At 50.0% G+C, this 17722-nt stretch overlaps 2 protein-coding genes across 3 annotated transcripts in view; both read left to right on the top strand.

Annotated features, from left to right (window-relative positions):
• LOC138727290 (protocadherin gamma-C5-like) overlaps positions 1 to 17722 on the top strand; it is a 218939-nt gene that overhangs the window by 9875 nt on the left and 191342 nt on the right. The gene's annotated exons all lie outside the window — the stretch shown is intronic.
• LOC138727202 (protocadherin gamma-A10-like) lies at positions 1136 to 17162 on the top strand. The gene is made up of 2 exons (XM_069869492.1): positions 1136 to 3898; positions 16370 to 17162. Exons 1-2 carry the CDS (start codon positions 1284 to 1286, stop codon positions 17160 to 17162), a joined length of 3408 nt encoding a protein of 1135 aa, XP_069725593.1. The 5' UTR covers positions 1136 to 1283.

Below are 17722 nucleotides of genomic sequence, written 5' to 3'. Positions count from 1 at the left end.
GGATTTTATGAACAAGGTTTCCTCCCAACATGGTGATTCAAGGATCAGATATATACTTTACTCATAAACATCAGCGTCTTACACCATCATTTTTAAGACAATCAAAGCCGTATCATGGTCCTTCAGGCTGTAGGGCTTAACTATAAATAACTATAAATGTGCATAACTATAAATGTGTATAAACAATGTGAAATAGGAATTTCTGTGGACCATCAAGAAAAACAAATATAGAGCTTTCAAGATTTTAATGCTGTAGCCACTAGTTCTGTGGCGTTACGCAAGCATAAAATTGTAATCATCCCGTTCCAAAATAAATTAACTACTCCTTCGGCATTGCCTGTGACTCGTTGTTTCTCTTTGCGGGTACTGACCGCACCTTCTTCAGCCTTTAAATATCTGATCTCAGCCGATGGTGGTGGAGCAGTTGATTTGGAGGTGTTTCTTATGAACTGAAGTAGTTCAAGAAGAGTTCCTGTTGCTGGGTTTAATGGGCCGGGTAGCTCTAGGGGGCGGTTTTGTGTGTGTGAATATCATGTTTGTATCTCAGACCACGTTTTCTTTTGGTCTCCTCATACCAGCCACTTAGGAACGGTTGCTGCAGAGAATCGTGGATGGGATTCCGGTTTTGGACTAATGCAAAACGAGCCTTTATTCTTCTTCTTCAAATAAGAAGAAATATTTTAATTTACATACGTGTTTTTTTACCAGTCTGGTAAGTCGGTGGGCTGAGTTTGAGGAGGAGGGATCTCCATTGCTGCATTGTTCTCTTGCTTGGGTTAAGAGGAATTAGTGTGGACGTGTAATGCAGTTTTGATCTTCAGGAATGGTGAGGGAAAAGTCACTGAAGCCAGACTGTTAGAAAAGCCGTGCAGTTCCTCGTGGGGATTCCGCTTTGGGACTGACGGGACAGGGCTCTCGGTATCTGGCAGGTGATGTTTTTCTCTCTCGATGCGGCCGGAGCCGAGCGGTGTTTGCGGGGCAGCGCTGGGTGCGTGCAGTGCCGGGAGGAGGCTGCGGGCGCCGCTGTTGACCGAGGAGGAGCGGTCGGGAGGTGGGAGCGGTGGAGGCAGCCCCGCCCGCTGCGGCGCGGCTCGCTGGCTGGCTGGGGGCTGGCTCGGCGGGCGGGCGGGCGGGCTGCGAGCGTCCCCGCGGTGCGGAGCCGCGGTGCAGCGAGGCGGAGGGGCCGGCGGCAGCGGGCGGCAGCGGCGGTGCGGAGCCGGAGGGCTGAGGCGGAGCGGGCTGTGGCTCGGCGGCGGGGCGGTGTGTGCGGGGCGGCGGCGGCGATGCGGGCGGCGGGGAGGCGCTGGGGCCGGCGGGAGCGAGCGCTGCTGTGGTGCGTGCTGGGGGCGGCGTGGGAGGCGGCGTGGGGGCAGCTGCGCTACTCGGTGCCCGAGGAGATGCCCAAGGGCTCCTTCGTGGGCGACGTGGCCAAGGACCTGGCGCTGCAGGTGCCGGCGCTGCGCGAACGCGGGGTGCGCCTTGTGTCCGAGGGCAGGACGCAGTATTTGTCCCTGCACGGGAAGACGGGACATTTAGTGACGGCGGAGAGGATCGACAGGGAGCAGCTGTGCCGGCTGCAGGAGAAATGCGTGCTGCGCTGTGAAGTGATAGTAGAATCTGAAATGCAAATTTTCGAAATCGAAGTAGGAATCACGGACATTAACGACAACACCCCGACTTTCGAAGAGCCAGAAAAAGAATTGAGAATGAGCGAGACGATAGTGCCAGGTTCGCGTTTTCCTCTGCCCGAGGCTCACGACCCAGACTTGGGACGCAATTCCGTGCAGAGCTACGAGCTGAGCGGCGACGATCACTTCTCGCTGTCGGTGCAGGCGGGTCCCGGCGGGGCTGAGCGTCCCGAGCTGGTGCTGGCCAAGGCCCTGGACCGGGAGGAGGCGTCGTCGCACGAGCTGGTGCTGAGGGCGACGGACGGCGGCGAGCCATCCCGGACGGGCACGGCGCGGCTCCGCGTGGCCGTGCTGGATGCCAACGACAACGCGCCCGTGTTCAGCCAGGCGGAGTACGCGGTGCGAGTGCCGGAGGACGTGCCCGTGGGCTCCACCCTCGTCACCCTCACGGCCACCGACGCCGACGAGGGGACGAACGGGTACGTGAAATACTCGATGAATAAAAAGAAGAACCTGTCAACCGAGATTATCCAGCTGGATTCTGAAACGGGGGCGATGACGCTATTGCGGAGCCTGGACTTCGAGGAAGGCGACTACTACGAACTGGAAGTGCAGGCACATGATGGAGGAGGACTTTTTGATACCGCCAAAGTGTCTATAGCAGTCACTGACGTTAACGATAACGCTCCGGAACTCAGAGTGACTTCTCAGCAGACCGAGATCTCCGAGGACACCCCGCCGGGGACAGTGGTGGCCCTGCTGCACGTCCTGGACCGCGACTCGGGACCTAACGGCGAGGTGCGGTGCTCGCTGGACGGGTCGGTGCCGTTCCGCCTGCAGAGCTCGCGGGGCAGCTACTACAGCGTGGTGACGTCGCGGGAGCTGGACCGGGAGGAGGTGTCGGAGTACAACGTGACGGTGCGGGCGACGGACGGCGGGTCGCCGCCGCGGTGGAGCAGCGCGGTGCTGCGTCTGCGGGTGCTGGACGTGAACGACAACGCGCCGGTGTTCTCGGAGGCGCGGTACAGCGCCCGCGTGCGGGAGAACAACGCGGCGGGCGCGCTGCTGGTGCGGGTGCGGGCGCGGGACGCGGACTGGGGCGCGAACGCGCGCGTGCGGTACCGGCTGTGCGAGGGCCGCGTGCGGGGCGCGGCGCTGTCGTCGTACGTGTCGCTGGAGGCGGAGACGGGCGCGCTGTACGCGCTGCGCTCGTTCGACTACGAGGAGGTGCGCGAGGTGGGGCTGTGGGTGCGGGCGGAGGACGGCGGGTCGCCGTCGCTGAGCAGCAACGCGTCGGTGCGGCTGGAGATCGCGGACGAGAACGACAACGCGCCGCAGGTGCTGTACCCGCCGCCGGCGGGCGCGGGCGCGGGCCCGGGCGCGGGCTGGGCGGGGTCGGGCGTGGAGCTGGCGTCGCGGTCGTGGGAGCCCGGCTCGCTGGTGGCCAAGGTGGTGGCGGTGGACGCGGACGCGGGGCAGAACGCGTGGCTGTCGTACGAGCTGTGGAAGGCGACGGAGCCGGGGCTGTTCCGCGTGGGGCCGCACAGCGGCGAGGTGCGCACGGCGCGCTCGCCGCTGGCCCGCGACGCGTCGCGGCACAGCCTGGTGGTGGTGGTGAAGGACCACGGGCGGCCGGCGCTGTCGGCCACGGCCACGCTGACGGTGGTGCTGGCCGAGAGCGTGGCCGAGCTGCTGTGGGAGCTGGGCAGCGCGGCGGCGGCCGTGCCGGGCGAGCCGGCCGGCAGCCTGACGCGGTGGCTGGTGGTGGCCGTGGCGGCCGTCTCCTGCCTCTTCCTCGCCTTCCTGCTGCTGCTGCTGGCGCTGCGCCTGCGCCGCTGGCGCCGCTCGCAGCTGCTGCCGCCGCCGGGCAGCGGCGCCTTGCGCGCCGTCCCGGGCTCGCCCTTCGTGGGCCTCGACGGCGTGCGCGCCTTCCTGCGCTCCTACTCGCACGAGGTGTCGCTCACCGCCGACTCGCGCAAGAGCCGCCTCCGCTTGTCGCCCGACAGCGCCTGCGACACGCTGCCGGCCCGCCCGCCGCCCGCCGAGCCCGAGCCGCTGCTCGACGAGGACCCTGACGCCGCCCGCCGCTTCCCCGCCGCCGCTGCCCCGGTGAGTGAGAGCCGCTGCCGGGACCGGCTCCGCCGCGGTGCCCTCTGCTGCTCCTCAGCCCTTTCGGTGCTGCCTACTATCTCCTGCGTGGGGAGGGTGCTTACAAAAGATGGCAATACCTCGTTCGGCACGGCGCTGTGTCTTGCTGCCTCTCGCTTTAGGCAGGTGTCATGCAGATCATGGTTTAGCATTCTAGTTCTCAAACTCGATCTCTCCTGGAGGGGTTTTGCAAGGTTGTAGAGCCGTGGGAACCATTCGTGAGGGGCTATGAAATGAATGAAGGGTTATGTTTAGCCCTATTTCTACTCTGTGTCTAACTATAGTATCATGCAATGAGAGATCCACTTTCCCAAAGAGCTTCGGGTAGAAGATCTGTTATTCCAGCTGTATGCGGAGATCTTGGATGTTTTTCCACTGTGTTTGGAGGTGTTTGTGATGTTCTTAATTACCAGTCGAATCATGTACTTATGATAAGTGCAATAATGCGAGTTTTCATAGGAGCAAACCTGATGAAGAGAAATGTTCTAGACAACATGACATCATGTGCTTGCAAATTCTGATGGTCAAAGACCCATAGAAGTTAACAAGGGTTGAGATGAAAATTGTGGGAGCCGCTTGCGAAGGAAGGATTGTTGAAGGAACCAAGAGATAAGTTTGCTCTTTTCCCTGTTCTGTGTCCAGCTGCAGTATCTTGCTATGGGATTTCGATGTTCCCGAAGAATTTTAGTAGGAGACATGTGGTTTTAGGTCTGTTGTGATCCCTTTCATTTTCTTCCTGTGTATTTGATCAACAGCCAAACAAAGGGCTGATGACAAGTGCCATAATGGGAGCTCTGGGGGAAGCCAAGAGGCTTTTCTATTACCTACTTAATACCTCAGTTAGGTATCTATTCCAAGTGCCACAGTCTTTTTGGTTTTCCATGCTTTAACTTCTTGCCTTGCTCATTTTCACAGCAAATACTTTCCTCCATGTGTTTCCTTAGGATGTCACTGGAAGAAATGCTTTTTCTTCTGTTTAACTTCTTGGACGCTTTAATTGGAAACACTTTCATTAATTGTTTCTTTTAATTATTACATGGAAGAGATGCCCTTGCTTGCCAAATACAAATGGTAGGAAGTAAAATAGTATTCATGGTAAAGGAGATGTTCTCTTTGCAACTATTCTTTTTTTTAATGGAATCTCTCTGCAAACGATGAGGTGAAATGGTGTGGGGAAATGGCTGTTTGTTGTCAGGTGCTTGCAAATTGTGAGGGTCAAAAACACCATGCAAGCTGTGGAGGAATGGGAAAGGGAGTCCTGAGAGTTGTGCATGTGGCCCTAATGAAGAACCCAGGGCATGTGGCTTGTTCTTGTCCATGATCAGTGTCCACTTGCAGGATAAGGCAATGCAAGTTTCTGCTCCTCAAATAACTTTGGCCAGAGAAATATTACTCCAGCTCTACTGGTATATCCTTCCTCTGTGTTTGCAGGTTGTTGTGATGTTTTTACCTATCAGTTTAATGATGTTCTTATGAAAAATGCCATAATGGGAGCCTTGGGACGTGCAACTGATTTTTCATTCCCTGCTAAATATCTGAATTATGTATCTTCTCTAAGGGCCACTATCAAGAATACTATGATATGATCTTTTCCTTTCGTCATGTGTGAACCTCTTTTCCTTGATCATTGTGATGATCTTCAGTTGCACCCTTGTCTCTGAGAGTTTGTAGAAGATCAAATGTCTCTGTTTGACTGTCTCACCTTTGTGTTAAAGACTTTCATAGATGTGTTTCCTTAAAATGTCACTGGATGAAATGCTCTTGCTTGGCCCATACGCATGGTGAGAAGCCAAATGTTGGGCCTGGTAAGGAGGAGTTGTCTCTGCAACTTTTGTTTGAGCAGAGTCTGTCTGCTCATCGTGAAGGTGAATGTCAAGCATGCAGTCTGTGAAGGCTTTGATGGGAAATCCTGGGACTGCTGTGTGTGCGGAGGTACTGGTGAAGACATGTTCTGTGTTCTGTTACTTGCCAGCCTCCAATGCTGGACTAGATAAAAGGAGTTTGAAGGTGTCCTAGTCTGGGATATCACACTGCACAGCTCCCAACTCACCAAGTTGTGTGTTCATCAGTTTGCTTTCCTGTTGAGAGACGTTTCCCTTGAGTGGTCCTTATTGAGTATTGGTGTACGCTTCAGAATAATATTTGCACATCATGTATCATCCAAATTGCCCAATGTGCCAAAGAAAGACGATGTTGTCTTTGAGCTGATTCTTTGACGACTGAGCCTTTACCAATGTTGTACATCAGTTGTGGCCTTGAGAACATACTACGAGTCTTTAAATTCTTGTTAGGAGGAGACAAATCTCTCTGCATGTATATGTGTTGTGATCCTTGTTCTGAGATAATGAGAAATGATGTGTGCAGCTTTCCATTCAGAGGCATTGTGTAATATTTGGGCAAGGTCAAAAAGCCCTTTCTGTCCAGAGACAGGCCAGGTGAAGAAGTTTGCTGTGGTGTAATTTGAAATGAGTACATGATAGCTTGAAAGGTTCCATTTGTCCTGGTTGTTCTATGAGGCCCACAAGTGTGGCGTGTCAGCATTTGTGAGAGTCTCCCACAGACTGTCTTGTGTACATTCCCTAGCTGACACTATCTGAAATGTTAAGCTACAGTTCCCTCACTTCTGCTGGTTTCCCATTCTCAATGTGGCCTAAAGCTGCTCTGTGCTGTAGCTGGTAACACTTAAACCACAAAGAGATGTGTTGGAATGTTATGCTGGGGAAGCAGTTTCCATCCATAGTTTGAAGGTGTTCCCCATCTCTAGACAGTGCTCTTGCCTTTGAAACTGGGATTGTTGTTTTGCAGCAAATACTCACTTCCCCGGGCAAGCTCTCAGCTGCCTGGAAGCAGTCTGAGGTGACTTGGCTTGAGAAAGAGGCCTCTGGTAGAAAGTGTTTACACTTGCAGCTTCATGAGCAGGACACATAGTAAGAAAAATTGATGAGAGCTGGCAGCTGTTTCTTGAAATGACATCCTTGCTGTGTACTCCAGAGGAAGAGTTGAGGGTTGCACATGTGCTTGTAAGCTCAGTGATTTGCAGGTACTCTGGAGATGAACTTCAACACCTGCAGTGAAGATGGAGAAGACTTCCCAGTGAGTTTCTCTGACAATAATTTCTCTTTGAATGATGCCTTGCATTCCTGGTCTGATGTTTTTTATCTCTCTGATTTTTATGTGTTGTGATGTAGTTATAAGGAATGTCATATCTTTGTTTAGCCATGTGTTGTGTGTTATGACCTCTTGCTCTTCTTGCAGTTTTTCTGGAAATCAGGAGATATGAGGTTATATTAGTATTCTGGTTTTGGTAGGGAGAGAAAATAAACGTCTGAGATTCATAGAAATCACACCTCTGTGGAACAGTGCATGTGGTAAAACAGGGGAAGGAATTCCACGAAATCTGATGATTTCATATTATCCAGTCTCTGTGAAATCAGTTCAGGCAGTTATCATTCACGTGCTTTACAATCCTTCTATTTCTTCCCACAATGCTGGTGACAGACAAATGTTCCCCCTTCTTGGTGCGATCGTTGTGCATTTTATGATTTGTTTTTGGCAGTTACGACGATCAGAAGCAAACCTGGAAGTTATGTAGGACTGGAGAGGACTCAGAGAATCTCAGCCAGTGTGGGGGGATCATAGAAGATGATGCTTATCATAGTTCATCCACTAGGCCCATAGTTGTGGTTTTATGCAGTTCCATTCCTTCTGCTCAATGTGTATGGCCTAGACGTGTTATTGCATCTGATCCATTCATTTCTGTAGGTTCTGTAGGTTTCTAGCTCCTGCCTTGTTTGTTGTCACAATGTACAGCTCAACCTCGGGGTCCTCAATGAAATGATGACATCCGTTTCAGCTTTCTGAGTGCAGGGGCAGTTCCCATAGAAGCCTTTCTTTCCTGGAAGTTTAGGCTTCCCTTTCTATCAGAAATGTTTTCTTCAGTTTGTTCACTGAGACTGAAAGAGATGATATAAAAGTTCCTTCTTATTGTTCATCCCAGCTGCAAATTCTTTGTCCCAGCAGAATTGAAAAGACCTGACAATGCTAAAAGCTCTTCAAGTCTTCCTTGGCTCTACAGTTATTTCTTGCTCTTCCAATTCCCACTCGATTTTATTATGAGCAGCTGAGTATCTTCATTATACTCCCCAAATATTTGCTGCTGAATGGTCCTCGTGATTCAAGGAGATGCTTTAATGGTACCTAGCACCGCATGGCGTATCCTTCTATCCAAATTGGAGAGATATGGATTTGATGGGTGGATGGTACGGTGGATAAGAAACTGCTTGGAGGGTTGTATTCAGAGAGTAGTGGTCAATGGCTTAAAGTCCAGATGGAGTTCTGTGACTAGTGGTGTCCCTCAGGGGTCTGTACTGGGACCAGTGCTGTTTAGTATCTTCATCAATGATATTGACGGTGAGATTGAGTGCACCCTCAGCAAGTTTGCAGATGACACCAAGCTGAGTGATGTGGTTGCCACGGCAGATGGATGGGATGTAATCCAGAGGGACCTGGACAGGCTGGAGAAGTGGGTCTGTGAGTACCTCATGAGGTTCAACAGGGCCAAGTGCAAGGTCCTGCACCTGGGTTGGGGCAATCCCCATTTTCAGTACATGATGTGATTTAGAGCTGGCTGGCAAGAAGGACTTGGGGGTGGTGGTTGATGTGAAGCTTGACGTGAGCCAGCAATATGTGCTCACAGCCCAGAAGGCCAACCATATCCTGGGCTGCATCAAAAGCAGAGTGGCCAGCAGGTTGAGGGAAGTGATTCTACTCTTCTATTCCTCTCTTGTGAGACCTCATCTGGAGTACTGTGTCCAGTTCTGGAATCCTCAACCTAAGAAGGAGATGGAGCTGTTGGAATGGGTCCAGAGGAGGGCTACAAGGATGATCCGAGGGCTGAAACACCTTCCGTATGAGGACAGGCTGAGAGGGTTGGGCTTGTTCAGCCTGGTGAAGAGAAGGCTATGAGGTGATCTTACAGTGACCTTCCAGGACCTGAAAGGAGCCTACAAGAAAGCTGGAGAGGGACAATTCATAAAGGCTTGTGGTGATAGGACAAGGAGGAATGGGTATAAACTGGAGAAGGGCAGCTTTAGATTAGACCTTAGGAAGAATTTCTTCACCATGACAGTAGTGAGACACTGGAACAGGCTACCAAGGGAGGTAGTAGATGCCCCATCCCTGGAGGTTTTTAAGTCCAGGTTGGATGAGGCCTTGGGTAACCTGATATAGTGGGATGTCCCTGCCCAGGACAGGGAGGCTGGAACTAGATGATCATTAATGTCCCTCCCAATCCTAGCTATTCCATGATTCTGTGATCACACTTCTCAGACTCCAGATAGTCAAGCTGTGGGTTCATCATTTTGCATTCCTGTTGGACGATGTTTCCAGTGAATGATTGTTATTGACCAAAGATGTGAACTTTACATTAGGATTTTCACATCACGTATTTTCCAAGTTGCTCAATGTGCTGAAGAAAGGCAATGGTATCTTTGAGTTGAACCTTTGATGACTTTATCAGACCTTTATCAGACCTGCACATTCCTTATGCCTTGTGAACATTGTACATGTCTTTCAATTCCTGGTAAGAACAGAAAAATCTCTCTGCACACATCCATGTGGTGATATTTCTTTTCAGATAAGGAGAAGTTGTTTGTTGCAACTTTTCCTTCATAAATGTCTTTCTTCAGAGGTCACATTCCTATTGCATAATTTTTGGGCAAGGTGAAGAAAACCTGTCTGCTCAGAGACAGGCCAGGTGGAAAGGTTTGCTGGGGTATAATTTGAAATAACTACAAGATGGGTTTTTAAAGGTTCAATTTGTCCTCATTTTTCTGAGACCCGCAGTTGTGGTTCAATATATCTCCCCTGCTGCATTGTCCAAAGAGGTTACACTGAGGATCTGTGACTGTGGTCTTTGGTGTGAGCTTGTGTGTGAGCTTCCTGTGGACTTCTTCCCAAACAGATGCCTTTCTTGAGCACCTTCTCCAGCTGACACAATCTGAAATGTTAAGCTTCTGCCAGGTTCCCATATTGCCAATTGGATTGATTGATTGATTAATTAATTAAGTAGTTTTTTGTCCAGTTCTAAATCTGGGCCTTGTTGTGGCTGGCATTGCTTAAGCCATTAAAAGATGTACTGTAATTGTTGGGCTGGGGGAGCAGTTTCCATCCATAACTTGAAGGTATTCAGCTGCTAAAACAAAGCCTTTGGTGTGCTTCTGTTTCCCTAAAACATCACTGAATTTACAGGCTTCAACCCGTGGATGACAAATGACCAGACTACTGGATGTTGTCCATGGTGCAACTAAAGATGGGGAATGCAGAGCAAGGAAGGTGAGAGGCTGGCTTTGAGCTAGGAAAATAGGAGGTTTGAGGTGGTTTTGGCTGAGGAATGATTTGATCTCAAGTCTGATGCCAAGGCCTGTGGCATTTCTGCTGTGATCCTGGTTTCCTTGGCCATAAATTCAGTGGTAGAGCCTTCAAAAATAAAGTATTTGTACAATAATTGTGCATGTAGAACAATGATGCCTGAGTAGAACATCTTATCATTCCTGTGTGAATTATCCTTTATGCGTGTTTATCTCCTTGAAACATTGTGATGTAGAGTTGCTTCATAGATTTTGTTTCAGTCCTTTGTTTCCTGGAATGTCGTTATTCCTTTTTGCCATTTCTGGTCAGTACTTTTGCCTTGGAAACTGTGAGTGTTGTTTGCCATGAAATACTTCAGTTGGGAATCTCTCAGCCACCTGAAAGCAGCCGAAGAGGACTTGGCTTGAGAAAGAGGCCTCTGAGAAGGTGCTTACACTTATGGCTTCATGAGTAGGCTACGTAGAAAAACTGATGAGTGCTGATGGCTGTTTCTTCAAGTGAAATCCTTACTACGTAGGCCAGAGGAAGGATTTAGGGTCACAATTCTTCTCAGTCATTTGTAGGTACTGTGGAACTTCCACAGCTACAGGGAAGACCAAGAAGACTTTGAGGTGAGTTTGTCTGACAATAATTTCTCTTTTAATGGTTCCTTGCATTCCTGGTCTGATTTTTGCCTCTTTCTGATTTCTGTGTATGTTGGTTTGATTTAAGAAATGTCATAACTTGGTTTAGCCATGCATTGGGTGTTATTGCCTCTTGGTGTTCCTGCAGTTTTTGTGGAAGGCAGGAGACGTGAAGCTATATCTGTGTTGTGGTTTTGGTAGGGAGAGGCCTGCTGTAGGTAGGCCTACACGTACTCTGGAACAGTACATGTGCTAATACAGGGAAGGATTCCATCTAAGCTGATGGTTTGATATTACCAAGTCTCTGTGGGATGACTGCTCCTCTTTAAGTTCAGACATTTCTCATTCATGTGCTTTGCAGTCCTCCTATGTCTTCCCAGAATGCAACAAATATCCTTCCATTCTCATGGAGCATTTTATTCTTGAGATATATTTTTGCCATTTAGGAGGGTGAGAAGCAAATCTGCATGTTGTGTAAAGCTGGTGAGAACACTCGGGGAAGCTCTTTTGGGGAGGATTGTGGAACAGCTGGTTGTTTCCCTGCTTTGCTGTTGAGGAGAATAGATATAAAGATGATCTTAGCAGAAGTATCATCACTATGGAACAGTGCATGTGATGAAGAAGAGAAGGAGATTCCACCTAAGCCAGTGCTTTGATGACCCATTCTTAGTTGGATGATTTCTCCTCTGAGTGTTTGGCCATTTAGTATTTGTGTTCTTTGAGTCTTTTGCTTCCTTCTCAGAATGGTGGTGATCAGACCTCCCTTCCGGGTGTGACTGGGACACCCTAAGCCAATTCGTTGTGTAATGCAGTACCACACCGCTGGGTGTGCTTCTACACAATATTTAGTCTAAGAAATGTTATTCCCTGTTGGTCTTATGAACAGCAGAAGATATTAATATTTTTTTTCCCTGTCAAAAATATTTGCTGTACTCTATTCACTGTGAATCAAGGAGATGCAATAAAAGATGACCTAGAAGTTCCTTCTTATTGCTCCTGCCAGGTGAGCAAGGCAGAATTAAAAAGACCTGACAGAGCTGAAAAGCTCTTAGAGTCTTCCCTGTCTCTAAAGACTTTTCTTGCTCTTATGTTTCCTGCTCTATTTCATTAAGAGCAGTTGAGTTTCTCGATTACACTCCCCCAATATTTGCTGCTGAATGTTCCTCTCAATTCAAGGAGGTGCTCTAACAGTACCCAGCACCGCATCTTGGCATCCAGCGCTCTTGGAGCAGCAGCGAGCAGAGTTTGTGCACTTCCCGATACCACAGGAGTGAAGTTCTGGCGGCGGTCGCAGCCCCAGCCCTGACGAGTATCCCCAGCCCCGTGAGCGTGAGGCAGCTGTGGTGCCGCTGTTGTCCGAATTAGATATGCATGTAAGCCGTTCCTCAGTAATGTGGTCACAGACGTTGAGGAGGGGCAAGATTCTGTGTAAATACCTAAGAAGTATGTGTAGTGTCCCCTCCTGTCTTTCTCTCCATGTGAAGCAGAGTGAGGCTGCGTCTTTGTAAGGATGGTCCTGCTGGAAAGGAGAGGCCTGTTCTCACAGCGACTTTGTGGCCAAGTGATCATTAGCTAATAACTGCCACCAAGGAAAAAACTTGTGAAGGATAAACTGAGTGCTGTAATCTGTGCCTTTGTATCTTTTGAGGGAGTAGTGAGTGTGCCATAAGCGGGTACTGAGCTATTGCCAGCTATTGCTTGCTGCGGAGGCGTCTGTGTTGGTACGTGCCTCTGAACCATGCTTTGCTCCTGGTTTTCTGACAATACTGTCCCGTTCTTATCCCATTTTGATTTACACCAACTGGTAAAATGTTTGCCCTTTCCACACTGAGGGCAGATTTTAGGCCCTCTCTTCTGGCGTTGTGTTTGGCAATCTCTTTTAAAATGTCTCTCTTTGCTGCGTCTCTGACAGAACGTATTTCTGTCCCAGATTACAGTCAGGGCAGCAGCTACGAGCTGTGCTTAATAGGTAAATGATCCCAGCTGTTATTGTAGGAGTTTTCAGACCACACCATATCTTTCCATATTTGTCAGCAGGAATTTTTGTCAGTGATTGCAAAATTAAGGCTTCTGTAACTGCTCGGTTGTCTTACTTGCTTGTCAAGCACATCCTTCAATCTATCTATAAACACCATATACGGGTCATGTCTGTTTCAACTTTCTAACATCCAGTATCTTTGTAAGTGTTTGATAAACCAAAAAGCCGCATCTGTTGTAAAATTGCATTATTTAAACTGTCTTGACTCTTGAACTGCTACCAGTGTTGTTTAATTGAGCCATTTCTTATCGTATCTGTTAACAGGCCCTTCTGTAACACTGAAACTGCTTGGGTTTTGCTGCAGCAGCAGGTGGACCCCCCTTAGCCCAGGGCAGAGGCCCCCTGTGGCAAACCACTCTGCGGGAGCTGGAGGGTTGGGGGAGCGGCCCTCGGCTGGGCAGCTTGGTTCTCTTCTTACAGTTTTTGGAATCTCCTTTATCACTTCGTCACTAATTAGTTCCCAGTGCAGACCGCCGTGCCACGCACAGATCAAAGCTTGCAATATTTCAACTTCTCCCTGCTGCTGTGCCTCCCTCCTGACTTGCACCCGTTGGTCTGAGGGACAGTGAGGGGGCGAATTGGGCTTCTTGTTGGTGTCTATCGGACCCGGATCAAAGGGATTGTCGGCCCTCGCGTCGGGGGGTGCAGAGGCAAGCGCAGCCAGTTTAGGGAGGTGGGAGGTTAGTACAGTTGTTGACGATCCTGCGCTCAGCTTGAAATTATCGCTCTGCTTTTTAGAGCTGACATGCACCTTTAATGCTTAAAAAACTTTCTGCCAGGGAGCCTCCAGCTTTTTCGCTCTTTTTTTTCCTCTATCGTAGCATCCCATAATTGATTGCCCACATTCCGCCATTCCGCAGTGTCAAAATAAATCTTTGGGTCTTTAAAACAGCCCTGTTTAAGTCCCCAGTCACAAAGCTCAAAAAGCTTTTTCTTCCTCACGCCTGCCTCTCTCTTAGAGAGAATATCAACCAAAAGCCTGAGTGCCGTGTCTCGACCCATCTGCGCGGTCTTACCAGTGCGAGGCTCTTCCCGGTGCACTCGGTAGAAGAGTTCCAGCTGTCTGCCTCCCTATTGCAGATGCCTTCTCGCTCCGCTCTCCCCTTCTCCGTCTGCTCCCCCGTTGTTAGCAGATTTGAGAAGTCATCCGTGATCCTTCCTTCCAGGATCCTGCCACGTCCCTGTTCATGGGCGCCAATATGTTGCAAGGAGAAACGGCCGTAGTCAAGACCACGCCCAATATGAGTTTAGAATCTTGCTCAGTTTATTACGAACCCTCCACCAACTTTTATACACCGTGTTACAGTCTATGCGTAAGGTGCCTATTGGTCTGTGTCCACTATTCACGCACTAATTGGTTAACAGTTACTACGCACTAAGTGCCCATTGGTAGCAGTTGCCAAGCATGCTCTGTTCTTGTTCCTGCCTTGCGGTTAGCTGTACTACTTACTACATTAGTCACTTCGCCTTGCTACAAGCCAACTTCCTCTAAATGTCAAGGTTATTCTGAGATTGAGGCGCTGCCAAAATATCAAGCCTTAAAGAGCCAGCGTCCTGATGCCCTTTCCTTCTTAACCAATCCTCTACAGATGACTTCTCCTCTTAGTGTTTGGCCGTTTAGTATCTGTGTGCTTTGAGTTTTTCGCTTCCTTCTCAGAATGATGGTGATCAGACCTCCTTTCCGGGTGTGACTGTGACACATTATACTGTTCAAATATATTTTTGCCAGTTATGAGAAGCTTACAAGCATATATGAAGGTGTTTGGAGTTGGAGAGAAGACAGAGGAGCACTCTGTGCAATGATACAGAAGAAAGGATGATAATTTCCCAGCTTACTAAGCCTAAGCCCATTCATTGTGTAATGAAGTACCACACCTCTGGATTTCCTTCTGCACAATGTTTGGCCTAAGAAATGTTACTCCCTCTTGGTGTTATAAGCAGCAGAACATACTATTTTATTTTTTTTCCCTGTCACAAATATTTGCTGTAGTCTATTCAGTGTGACTCAAGGAGATGTCATAAAAGATGACCTAAAAGTTCCTTCTTATTGCTCATGACAGCTGAGGAGAGCAGAATTAAAAAGACCTGACAGTGCTAAGAAGCGCTTAAGTCTTCCCTTCTTCCCTAGGTCTAATATCCTCTCTTAATTGTATAGTTCTCCCTTGATTTTATTAAGAGGAGCTGATTTTCGCGATTATACTCCCCCAATATTTGCTGCCAAATGTACCCCTCGACTCAAAGAGATGCTCTAATTCTACTGAGCACTGCATTTCGGTGTCCAGCGCTCTTGGAGTGGCAGCGAGCAGAGTTTGTGAGCTTCCAGCTTGCCACGGGAGCGAAGCCGTGGCAGTGGGCACAGCCCCAGCACCACTGAGCAGCCCAGGCCCAGTGAACACACAGCACCTGCCGTGCTGTTGTTGTCCAAATTGATATGCATGTAAGGAGTTCCTCAGTAATGTGGTCACAGATGTTGAGGAAGGGCGAGATTCTGTGTAAATACCTAAGAAGTATATGTAGTGTCCCCTCCTGTCTTTCTCTCCATGTGAAGCAGAGTGAGGCTACCTCTTTGTCAGAATGGTCCTGCTGGAAAGGAGAGGCCTGTTCTCACAGCGACTTTGTGGCCAAGTGATCGTTTGCTAATAACTGCCACTGAGGAAAAAACTTGTGAAGGATAAACTGAGTGCTGTAATCTGCGCCTTTGTATCTTTTGAGGGAGTAGTGAGTGTGGCATAAGCGCGTACTGAGCTATCGCCAGCACCCTGTGAATGGGCACATTAGTCATCCACAGTGTCTTCTGTAGCAATAAGAGCGTTAGGAACATCTGCTGTACCTGTAGTTTCCGCTCTCGTGGTCTCTGTGGATCTTGCATCGATTCAGGGGTCCTAACGTGCCCTGCCCTGTCCATGGTGCTGAACCAGGGTTTGGCTGCCGAGTCTTCTCTGCAGAGTCTTGCACTGGGCGATTTCCCGTGAGTGTTGCTGAGAGGCGGTGTTATCGTACAAACAGGCAGTGAGGAGGATCTTTTCTTCACAGTCGTTGCACTCAAGAGGCTTTTATCCTGTCCATTTTCAGGCCAAGCCGTGTCTGCATTGTTCTGTGAGTTGTGGATGCAAAGTAAAAGTCGCTGTGTTTGTGCCATGGGGAAATTCCTTCCCCCCTGTTCCCCTCTGACTTTTCTACTCGTGACTTCGTTTGCCGTCTTTTTTTCTGCAAGTGTCTGTCTGCCGTGGGAAAGGTAGCTGACGGAGGAGTATAGCACTGCTCTTTGCAGTTATCAGAATAGCATACTGGTTAATTGGAGTATCCTGGATGCATGGGTACCTCTTAGCTGTCCAACTTTCTCAGGGGAGAAAGTCTGTTTGCCAAGTAATAGAGCCCGAGGTTGTGATGATCTTTGTGATCTGAAGATCGACACTGGGAGCATATACAGATTCGGCTGTTGTAGACAATAGGGTTCGATGTGGTCTCCCACTCTCAGTCATTCTGAGCAGGATGTAGATTGAAATGGATATTCCAAGACTGTCCTCCAATGAAATGACGGCTTTGGTGCTTCCTTTGTACAGCAGCGTCTCCCTAGCAGAGCTGCTGCTTTTCCGAGCTCATAGAAATGAAACAACAGAGCAACCCGCAGCGACAGCAGAAGCTGTTGGAATACGTCAGACCCGCCCTGCACAGTGTAAGCCGCTCGTACTCACCCGCACTCACCTGTGCTTTGCGGCACAAAGGCTGCGCTCTCCCCGCCGCTCGGTAACGCGTTTCCCGTCCGGATTCTCCGTTTCCAGTGCCGAGCCGAGCTGCTTGGTTCGCCTTTCGGCGGGTGCGAGCAAACCGGCCGAGCTAAGGAGGAATCCGCTCTTCGGTGGCCGATGTCGTCGACTCCCGGCAGCTGCCGAGATTGCGGAGAGGAGCGCGGGGAGCAGAGCTGCGGTGCCGCCTGCGGGTGCCGCCGTTGTCCGAGGCGCCGCAGCCGCCGCAGCGTCTGCCCCCGCGGGCTGGGGGCTCTCCCGGCGCCGTCCCGAGCGGCAGCGGCGCGGGCAGCAGCGGCGAGAGGCGGCGCCGAGCTCGCTGTCCTGCGGCGGCCCCTGCGCTCGGGGCGGCGAGAGGCTGCGAGGGAGGGAGGAGCGCGGCGAGCGCTGGCGAGCGTGGCGAGCGGGCAGAGGCGGCGGCGAGCAGTGGGGCGAGCGCTGCCGGCTACCTTGCTGCTGGGCTTGTGGTGCCGGGCGGCGGCGGAGCGGCACCGCCCAGCTCTGCATCGACGTCACCGACGCCAACGACAACGCGCCCGTGGTCGCGCAGGAGTGGTTGGCAGCTGGATACAAACTCCTGTGTAAATACCTGTTCGATATCAGACTCTGAGGGAAAACGTGTATGTGGCTCCATGAATGGAGAATTTACAGATGGTTCCCCTTCGTGAGTGTTCCCTTTATCTGCCGAGGGCACATCTTTACGGGTGCTTAGGTTAATGACGCTGATAGTTCTTTGTGTGCGTGCATATAACAGTTTGCATGTCAGAGCCCGTTTTCTTTCGCTGCCCTTCTACCAGCTATTCAAGCAAGGTTTTACACAATATCGCAAATTACTCCTAATATTCTGCACCTTCAAATAAGAAGAAATGTTTTACTTCACGTTCACGGCCATTCATAGGTGGCTTTACTCATGCAGTAAATCTCCAGGCTGCGTTTGAGGGGTGATCTCCAGTGCTGCTTTGTTTTTTTGGTAGGGATGTGGGGAATCAGTGTGGTCGTGTGGTGCTATTTTGATCTACAGAAAGGGTGAGGGAAAAGTCATTGAAGCCGGACTGCTACAAAAGCTGGTGTGGATTCTGATTCCGGACGGATGGGATACGACTCATAATATTCTACGCAAGAAGTTACAGATGTTTTCCTCGCAACATGGTGATTCAAGGATCAGATAAA

This window comes from Phaenicophaeus curvirostris, chromosome 15 (assembly GCF_032191515.1).
Source record: "Phaenicophaeus curvirostris isolate KB17595 chromosome 15, BPBGC_Pcur_1.0, whole genome shotgun sequence".
Taxonomy (NCBI): Eukaryota; Metazoa; Chordata; class Aves; order Cuculiformes; family Cuculidae; genus Phaenicophaeus; species Phaenicophaeus curvirostris.
This window is presented reverse-complemented; position numbering and strand designations above follow the sequence as displayed.

What these genes read in the sequence shown, in the direction of transcription:
- LOC138727202 (XM_069869492.1), top strand. Translation starts at nt 1,284, where the DNA reads ATGCGGGCGGCGGGGAGGCGCTGGGGCCGGCGGGAGCGAGCGCTGCTG. An exon ending in CTTGCTGCCTCTCGCTTTAG is followed by an intron (nt 3,899 to 16,369) that starts GCAGGTGTCATG and finishes TCCTTTGTACAG; the next exon opens with CAGCGTCTCCCTAGCAGAGC.